The sequence below is a fragment of the Rattus norvegicus genome, chromosome 16 (assembly GCF_036323735.1).
Source record: "Rattus norvegicus strain BN/NHsdMcwi chromosome 16, GRCr8, whole genome shotgun sequence".
NCBI classification, from domain to species: domain Eukaryota; kingdom Metazoa; phylum Chordata; class Mammalia; order Rodentia; family Muridae; genus Rattus; species Rattus norvegicus.
In genome coordinates this window covers 71,363,712-71,373,876 of record NC_086034.1, presented here as the reverse complement: position 1 = coordinate 71,373,876, position 10,165 = coordinate 71,363,712, and the positions used below count along the sequence as shown (strand labels likewise).

The window sequence follows — 10,165 nt, the reverse complement described above, 5'->3', positions numbered from 1 at the left end:
TCCTTGACGATGAACTATAAACCGTTAGCCAATGTTGCTTTAGCCAATGTTTTAGAACAGCAACAGAGATGCAAGTTCGGACAATGGCAGCTGTTAGATCGTGAAGGTTGGCAGGGCCCAGTTAATTAGCAAAGGGGTTCAACTGAGGAATACAGAGATGTAGATCATCGTCATTTTTTTTTTTTTGGTTCTTTTTTTTGGAGCTGGGGACCGAACCCAGGGCCTTGCGCTTCCTAGGCAAGTGTTTTACCACTGAGCTAAATCCCCAACCCCCATTTTTTTTTTTTTGACCAGATCTTTGGCCTCATTTTGCCCTCTGCTTTCAACCAAATGTGTACAAAGATTACCTTTTCCCAATGTCACAAGATTGAAATGATGTGAATATCTGTCCACCCCCCCCCCCCCATAGATATTTGAATTGCAGGCCGGTTTCCCAGCTCAGATTGGCCAGGCAGGGCTTTGCGCATGCCTACTCAGCACCTTTACCCAGTAGCCTCAGAGATGCCACCGGTGTCAAGAGTAGCCCGCCCTTTCACGCTTGTGCAAACTAGCACGTGCACACTGTGCTAGAAGCGTTGCTTGGCAACTGCGCCTCTACCAACTGTGTAAGGCCCTGGTTGGCAGACGTTTAAGCCCTGAGGTCCTCTGTGCAAATGTGGATAGTGGGGCTCGGTTTTACTAAGACCTAATATTGGGCTCGAGGACCAGAAAAGATGAAAGGTTTGGAAGGGACTTGAGGCCAAATGTCTTTTTCCATGAAGAAGATCTTTGGTGCTAAGGAAAAGACACCCTTGGGTTTCTGCGATGCCCCACAAATGACCGTCTCTGAGTTTTTCTTCGGTGACAATCCAAACTATCCGAAATATCATACAACATACAGACCCTTGGGGCATATCCACCGGGTTGCAGCGGAGGGTGATGCAGCCCAGATGGAGATTCTCATCACGCTTGGACAGTGCAGCGTGTCCGATAGAGACCGCAAGGACAGGTAATAGAGGAGGGAGGGCAACTGTTTACTTCCCCTTTAGGCCACTGTGGGAGAAGGGCTGTCTTCCCGCCCACCATCAAGGGCAGGAGTCGGCCTGCTCTTCTGAGGCTCCACACCTGAGACCGGCACACCCGAGAGTGGTCCTGAACCGCCAAACAGGAACTTTTAACTCCTTCCCAGTCTCCTGCTTAGCCCAACAGAGCTGGCAGTCTAGCTCTGTCAAGTGTCTGTTGTTGTCAAAGTACTGAGGTCCCTGTGACTGGAGAGCTGTGCTTTCCACTGAAACCTAATATTGATTGGGGTTTCGGGGGCGAAAAGTGAAGCACGTGTTCTATTCACAGCGTTCACACTCATCTTTGGCTCTGTGTTTTAGTGACTATACAAATGGAGACCTTCGGTACTGGTGTTGAGAAAAAAAGTGCATGCTTCTGACCCACTCCTTCCCACTTCTTTGCCCCCTCCCTGTCTCTTCCTGCTCTTTCCCTGTTCCACTTTTCTTCCTCCTCCCCCTTTCCTTTTCCTCCATCTCTCTTTTCCTTTACCTCCTCCTCCTCCCCTCCCCCTCCCTCCTCCCCTCCCCCTCCCTCCCCTCCCTCCTCCTCCCCCTCCCTCCTCCTCCCCTCCCCCTCCCCTCCTCCTCCTCCCCCTCCCCTCCCCCTCCCCTCCTCCTCCCCTCCTCCTCCCCTCCCCCTCCCTCCTCCTCCTCCTCCTCCATCACTTCTGTGCCCCTCTTCTCCGTGTGTCGTCCTCTTCCCCTCCTTTCCCTCTTCCTCCTTTACCCTCTTTCTCTTTCTTCCCTTTTCGTCTCCCCTCCTCAGGCTTCTCATAACACTGTTTTTGAAGCAGAGTTGGAGTTTCTTAGGGAGAAAAGTAAACAGATGAAAACACAGGAATTAATGGAGGCACTTAGTAAAGGACACTGCATACCCAAGATGGGGAAGGCCCACCGAAGACTGGGTGCAGGCTTCTCAAGATAGTTATCTATCTATCTATCTATCTATCTATCTATCTATCTATCTATCTATCTATCTATCCTGTTTCTAATTTTATGGACCAGGAAACCAAGGCACAGGAAGACTGAGAGGTAGTCCTAAGCAACTTAGCTTGGAGGAGAATGAAACCTAAGGGAAGTTCAATTCAAAGAAGGTGCTTTCTTTTGTTGAAAGAAAACATTTCATGTATTTTCTGATGAAGCTTTTCCCTCCTGACACTCATCTCAGATCCTCCCGATCCCCACCCACCTGACTCCAAACCCTTTCTCTGGTTAAGAAACAAATAAACAATACCACCCTCCCAAAAAACCCCTAAGAAACTCACACAAAAAGCCTCAGAAAAACACAAAATGGAATGGAGAAGCAAAAGACCAATAAAACACACACACACACACACACACACACACACACACACACACACTCACTCACACACACACACTCACTCACACACACACACATACACGCATGCACACACGTTGGTTAAATGAAGCAAACAAAGCACAATGAGACAGAAAGTGTACAGAAATACCATGGAGGGTTTTTTGTATTGGGCCCTACTTTTTTTCTATTCAAACAAGCCACTCTGGGCTGATGGAAATGAACAGCTCAGTGTCACAGCTTGTCCCTATCTGGAAGGCGACCAAGTTAGTTATCTATGCATAGCTCACACGGAGAAAGGAATTCCAATAGGATCCCCTTTCTTTAATAAGAGTGAATCTGTCCCCCCCTTAACAAGAAGAACATTGAAGCTTTGTTTAGAAGGCAGAAGAATGACATGGCATTTAATGTTAAATTTACACAAGTAATTGTGGGTTTTGAGACAGCGCTCTGCAGTGGCACCAAAGTTCCTCTCATCCCCACAGGACAGCTTTGCATTTTGCCTGTGTTTATGGCCGGCTACCAGTAGTGACTGTTCTAGTGAACAATAATTGTGAGATCGATGCCTTTGACAAGAACCACATCACACCTCTCATAAAGGTAGGTGACAGCTGTGAATTTCGGCATGGGCTAGGTGTGGTTGAAGCGCTTATAACGGAAAGAAGTCTACCTCCACTACATATGGCTCGCCTGTCGGGCCTTGTGGGATGTGGGATGTTGATCTTGAATTCCTCCAGCCGACCATCTGTCTCTTGTGATAAACCGCAGTCTGTCCAGTGCTGGAAGCAGAAATGCGCGACCCTGCTGCTGGAGCACGGTGCTGATCCGAACGTTATCGACAGCAGTGGCAACAGTGCCTTGCACTACGCTGTGTACAATGGGCATGAGGAGATGGTGGCTCTACTGCTTCAATACAAAGCCAATATTGAGCAAAAAACCAAGGTAAAGTCCACTGCATTTCAACCTCAAAGTTCTCTGGAATAGATGTTTTAACAGCGGCAGAAGTGGGGCTGCTGTTTCAAACTTAGAAACCCAAGTGATTCTCAAGTGGAAGGGGTTGGGAAGGGCTTAACCATAGAAGCTGTTGGGTTCGACATTTGTAGTTTGGAAGACATATTTGGTGTGCAACTTTCTTCTACAAATTTAATGTGAAATAGTTGAGAAGCCACTGACTTTGACAAATGTAAAATTTCCTCATTTTTGTCCTTTCCCCCCCACTCTCTCACTGTTTTCTCCCTAACTCTTGTAAAACCATCTCAGTAGACAGCAAAAGTTACCTTGGAAATGACATTAGGTCAATACTCAAAGACAACAAAAGCATGTGGGTAAAATGAAAATCACGATGCTTTTGGTGAGATGTTGCCAAGTGACCTATAGCTGAAGAGGAGGAGGTATGGAGGGAAGTTAACCAGAAATGGACATCTGGAAATTAGGGACTTGAGGCAGTGAGGAAAGAAAAAAAAAATCAGTTAACGTGTGCTGATGCAGTCTTTCTTCACGTTGAAGGTTGTAATTTGGGGTTTGAGCAAGAAAGCTACTTGACTGCAAACATATCTAGAGATCAGTTGAAGGAGGACCCCAGAAACATGAGACTAAATGCTAATTATGTGGAAAAATAGACGGAAGGTCAAGCCGTTCACTAGTATATTTTCCGGAAGAGATATCCATTTAGGCAAAACAAAACAAAACAAAACAAAACACAACGAAAACTAAGCTCTGCTCTCAAATCCACGATTGCTTGCTGAGGGGGCAAATATTTAAATATTGCTTTCTTCTATATTGAAATTATGTTCCATTCCATGCTGCAGGCTCCCTGTTTTTAGCCATTGAGTCCCTCTTGTCCAGGCCCACGTAGGTGAGACTGAAGTTCTGTTTGTGTGGGTTCTGGTTCTCAGCTGCACTTGTGTGCAGTTTGATTCATTACATCTAATAAGTAATGGGCATGCATCTCAGTAAATGTTTCCTTGAGATTCTGAAACAACTCCTGAGTTAAAAAGAAGACTCCAAAGAGATACCTGGATTTAAAGGTATTCCTAGGTTCTAAAATCCTGACATCTCTAAAGGAACTAGAATTTGATTAGATAATACTTCCTGTTAGTATGTTTTTTTATAAATTTCTAATAATGCTAGCCTAACTTTTCTTTTACTTTTGTGTCCAGAGGCTAAATGGAGTGTTATTTTGTGGCTGTGATAAAATAATCCTGACCAAAAAGCGACTCTGGGGAGAAAGGGTTTATTTAGTCTAGGTCTATCATTTGGACAAGTCACTACATCAGAAGCTTGGGTCATATGTTGGTCCCATAACACCTAAACTCAAAATAGAGAGAAATGAGCACACTTATGCCCACTTGCCTGATTGTGCAAAGCTCAGTGTTTTTACTCTTAAACAGTTCAGGTGCCTGCTTTAGGGAATGGTGCCACCCACAGCAGGCTGAGCTTTTTCACAATAATTAAGACAGTTGGCCATTGACATTCGGACAGGCCAGACCAATGTAGACACTCCCTCGTTGAGACTCTCTTTCTGGTTCCAGGTTGTGTCAAGTTGACAAAGCTAACTGTCATAATCCATAATGACTATTCGTTTACAGAATAAATCACTTCTAACTATTTATAATTATTCACTACTCTTAGAAGGTCTTCATAAGTGGAGATTATGTCAGTACGTTCTTCAAGATAACAGATCCTCAAATGTCAACTACAAGCAGAGTCTTCTCTATCAGAATATAAGAAAAACATGAATTTTCTTGTGGCTTGGACAGTTATCTGTTTGTTCACCAATCTCAGTGCAGACACTCAGTTGATAAAGCCTGGCAGTTGTAAACACACACACACACACACACACACACACACACACACACACACACACACACACACAGAGTACAAAGTCCATAGGAATCATTTAACTTCAGATTCTGTGACTAGTACTAATCATTTTGCGGACACTGGAAAAATTGAACACAAGCGGAGGATAAATCACCAACGGCAGGAAGAATCAAGTACGATGAGTCTTTTTATGACATTTTGGAAGGCTAATGGTTCTAAATCATATATGCCTACTGGAAAACACCACAGCAGCAATGAGAACACAGAGGATATGGGCTCAGTGTGGCCCTGGCTTCACTCACTCAGTTTCTCCATGACTTGAACCTACTGATAAGCTTCAGGAGACTTCTGCACAAACCATCTCATTGCTCCTAAAGAATTCAGTAAGCCCTGACTCCCTTGAACCTTGTATTGTTGGGTGCCCATGCAGAAGGCCGCCATGTTGCCTGAGGCCCACATGCACTTACTTTAATAAAATCTTGACGCAGAACTGAAAATTTGGCCATTGATTCACTAACTTCTGAATATCCCTTACCACTATGTGACGAGGCTTGGCTTGTTGTTTGAAAGGAAGATGCAGGCTCTGCTCTGGAGAAGCTTTTAGATTCCATGAGAGTCATCGCATGGCTTCCAATAATGGACACTGTAATAGAAACAAATGTTTGAGGCCACAATGTAGGACTAAAATGGGCCCTGGAGAGGCTTAGGCTCACATGACCACTGTCAGCCAGAGAAGCAGAGTATGCGAAAGGCAGTGCGGTCAGAAGCAAGAGTCATTTCTCCACCGTGATGCTACTGTTTCCTCAATGTCTGTATTTGTACCGCCCTTTACAGAATTTTTGGGTAAGCTGTTATTTTTTAATTTCCAAACTGCCTTTGTTGTCTTGCAGGATGGCTTCACACCACTGCTGCTGGCACTCAGAGAGAAGAGGGTGGAGGTAGCAGAGCTTTTAGTAAGAATGGGAGCCGATGTCCATGTTGTAGATGAACTGCAAAGGTACAGTCGTTTGCTCTCAGAAGGAATCAAACCTTAGTGGGAGCCTGGACTGGTAACAGTCACTCCACCCAGAAGCATGGCTGGTCGGCAGAAGAGGACTAACTTACAAGGGTAGAGTTAAGGCATAGTCATGAGTGTCAGTCTGTTAGGGAAACAAGCAATTGTGAAGTGAGCTATGCAAGTGACAGTGACAATAATAACACACACATACACGTATACGTCATATATACACATATACACATAACATATATGTCATATACACACATACACACATACACATATATGTAATGTATGATCACACCGCCTTATAGTGCTGATTGAAGATTGTTGCTTTGTTATTTGAAATCTTACTTTGTCAGGTAATATGACCTGAGGAGTTATCAGCTAAGTGAGTTTATTTGTTACTAAAATGTACAAACTTTTAGTATGCTTTCTTTGATTCACAATAAAACTGTTGACCAGCTTATGGTATTTCTTTTTTTTTTTGGCACTAGAAACTGTATTTTATCCACCTTCCTGTGTTAACATTCTAAACAGTATATAAACATAGAACAAATTAATCTGTTTGTGATCCAGGCTTGTGATAGGAACCATCAATTATACCGTAGTGACAGGCCTTTCCCTATTTGTTTTTCCAGCCCCTTTCAGTCTCTGTCCTTTCTTGGTTAATCTGTCCTAACCCTTGTGAAATGGTATTTCTTTCTTTCTTTTTTTTTTTAAGATTTTCTTTTTACTTATTTATCTTATTTAAATTATTTTTAGTGAGTCTGAGAATTTAATGTGGTCTATTTTGATCATTCTCCCCTCAGCTGTTCCCCTTAATTCCTGTCTGTTCTTCCCCCATCTTTCTACCCTAACTTCACATCCTCTCTTTTTTTAAATTTTTAAATTAATAACACTTCCACTCCTGTTTGTGCTGTCCGTATACTTCTGTTTGTGGCGCCATCTGCTGGAGCTTGGTTGACATATCAGGAGCCACACTTAAAGATAACTGATTCTCCTTCTTCATCAGCAGTCAATAGTTCCTTAGCTAGAGTGGGAACTCCTGAGCCCTTCCCCAACCCTCCCTAGAAGGCTGACCGGCAAGATCTCACGCAGGCGTCCACAACTGCTGTGAATCCGGGAACACAGCCGTCCGTCCTTTAATTTCCAGAGGACACGGTTTTTGTTCCACTCCTTCCCAACCTCTGGCTCTCAAACTTTCCTTTCTCCTCTTCCTCAAGGCTCGGGGACTTGAGGGACTTGGGGATTTGAAGGGGTGTGATGTAGATGTCCCATTTATGGCCGAGGCCGCCTCTGTCACTGTTTTCTTCACTTTGACTAGCTGTGAGTTTCCGTATTAATCACCATTCACTACACAAGAAAAGCTCTTTCATGAGGTAGCAGAGATCTTAGAGTACCCACACATTTTCCTTCATGTATACTTAGAGGCACGATATTTCAGGATTTGAAAATTATAATACAGGGGATGACTCCTTAAATTGCTTTTCTTTGTAGAATATTGATATCAGGTTATCAATGTTCACTTCCACCCTTTCCCTCCCCGATTTATTATAATTCATTTATATTTACGTGGCAATGGAAGGGAGTTAAAATAGTATGCATCGGATGAACTTTAATTAAGGTAAGCCATAAGCAAATGGTAAGAGAGGAGGCTTTAGATTCATCCAAGACCGGACTTAGTTCTCAGTTTTCTCAGTAGCTAGGCCTGTCATCTTCAGAGTGAGGCTCACAGCAAAATATATCTCCTGATTTGAAACAGGATAACACCCTTGATAAGTGGTTATTCTTTCTTTGGCATTATGTAGTGTATAGTGCACAGTTGTCAACATCATTAATTGAAAGCAATTTTATTATTATTTTCATAGTACTATTGCTCAAATCATGCAATAGCATTGAATTATTTCATCTTCAGCTTATTAAGAAATATATAACTATATAACCACATAAAACTATATATAACTATATAAAACTATATATATATGTATATATGATGTTCTATTAGGTTAGTAAATGGTCAATTCTGCACAGGCAGGCAAGACATCAACTTGGCAAAACACATCTATGTAGATTTAACTAATTTCATTCTTTTCATAATAGTGAGTCTATGTATCTGCTGTTTTAGAAACACCCTGATATACGCTATAAGATGTGGGTCAAAAGGTCTGGCTGTATCACTCCTCAAGAAAGGTATCGATTTCTTCTACAAGGATGTCTTCGGATGGACGGCCCTGCGCTACGCTATCGAGGGCCACTGTACTTTGTAAGTATTTCCATTAACACGGGGAGCGAAGCTGTACCGAAGTTCAGAGCAAACACAGCTACTGCACCATCCAGCAGAGGCGACGCTGCACTGCGCAGGCGTTTCAGAATGGCGGTGACTTAGCCCACTAAGTCGGTCAGGAGTGTAGAGCACGAGCGAGGCACAGCACTGGGAAGAGAGTGCTCGGCTGAGCCCGTTTGGGTGAATGCTGAACTCTGGACCCAGAGCCTGATATTGTAGTCAAGTCTCCTGTCATCTTACTAAATCTCCAGCTAGGAGATTTTAGCACATTCTCACTTTCCCGTGGGAGCTGTCTTCGGTACCTTACTCCTCGATTCTCCAGTCGGTGAGGGGGTTTCTTAGATTCAAAGAGGCCAATTCTCTTTAGAAAAATCAAATGGAGCAGAAGAATGGTAGCCCATCATTCTTTGTGCCTGTTGGTTCCGTCACTATTAAAACATGCCCCGAAACTGAATACCAGTTAACCTTAACCACCACATTGTCTTTACTAAGCCAGACCTCTAAGTCCTTACTGTAATGTACACCGAGCCCTGCAGGTCACCATATCTTAAGTTCACATGTACTTATTTTGTAAAATCCAGGTATTATTCTTAAAACAACACTAACTTATCTTTTGACAGCTAGACTTCCTAGCTTCTGCTACAAACATTGTTAGCAATCTGGCCCTTCCCGCCCATTCAGAATCTCATATAGAACTCACGTACTAGCTTAGATTTGTGTGGTCAAGTCACACTGAGCACTTTGTGTGTCTTTTTCTTTTCTTTTCCTTCTTTTTTTTTCCTGCTGACAGATATAAACTGTATAAAAGTCCAAATCATGTTGCAGAAAACCCACGAAGTTTCTCTATTGATTAATACGAGATCTGAACCACAGGCCAATCATACAATTTGTACACCTTTTCCTAGGTGCTGGAATTCACCATGTGAATTCTACTGATTCATATTCGCTCTCTCTCTCTCTCTCTCTCTCTCTCTCTCTCTCTCTCTCTCTCATCTGTCTATCTATCTATCTATCTATCTATCTATCTATCTATCTATCTATCTATCTGTAATGTCCCTCTATCGACAGCAGTAAAATTTTCCGAAGTTATTTCAGTCCTGGTCTCAGGTTTACAGAGATTTTTGAGTTCTTCCCCATGAAGAAGCAGCTAAGCAGGCCTCTATCCAAAGAGCAGTAGGGCCTAAGAGAACAAACTCACATCAGGTGGCTGGGTGTAGTGGCACACACCTTTAGTCCCAGCACTGGGGAGGCCCGAGGCAATTTGATCTCTGTGAGTTTGGGGCCAGCCTGGTCTACAAAGAGAGTTCTAAGGCAGCTGAGGGAGGCTGTTACACAGAGAAACTCTGTCTCAAAAAACAAAAGCAAACAAACCAACCAAACAAATGAAACAAAAAAAATAAAGAAAACCAAACCAAAAAAAAAGAGATTCATTTGGAGATAAATAATGATGATTTAAAATAGGCAGGGGAGGACAGAGGTGAGAGCAAAGGGAGATGTTGGGATGAATTCTCTTTCTGCCCTCAGTGTGACTATTTTAGTAAGAATGACCAGTCATTAATTCAGCAGGTAATAAATCAATAAATTACTTAGTTTCCAATTGTTAAACAATGCATTTTCTCTGAATTATAAGCTGCGAAACAGACTAGCTAACAACCAAAGAGGTCTTAACACTTTCTAAACAGCTGTAATATTTGAACTTCAGA

At 43.0% G+C, this 10,165-nt stretch overlaps 1 protein-coding gene across 24 annotated transcripts in view; it reads left to right on the top strand.

The window, feature by feature from the left end:
* The first annotated feature begins 548 nt into the window (after window positions 1-548).
* Window positions 549-10,165, top strand: part of Poteg (POTE ankyrin domain family, member G) — a 181,820-nt gene continuing 172,203 nt past the window's right edge. For 22 of the 24 annotated variants that reach the window (XM_063275612.1, XM_063275599.1, XM_063275616.1 and 19 more), the window contains exons 1-5: window positions 549-988; window positions 2,844-2,958; window positions 3,127-3,300; window positions 6,072-6,178; window positions 8,304-8,441. In XM_063275612.1, the coding sequence (XP_063131682.1) occupies window positions 744-988; window positions 2,844-2,958; window positions 3,127-3,300; window positions 6,072-6,178; window positions 8,304-8,441 (779 nt within the window). In that variant the 5' untranslated portion in view covers window positions 549-743. The remainder of the gene's footprint in view (window positions 989-2,843; window positions 2,959-3,126; window positions 3,301-6,071; window positions 6,179-8,303; window positions 8,442-10,165) is intronic. The other 2 variants (NM_001401510.1, NM_001014238.3) reach the window with 1 other exon arrangement.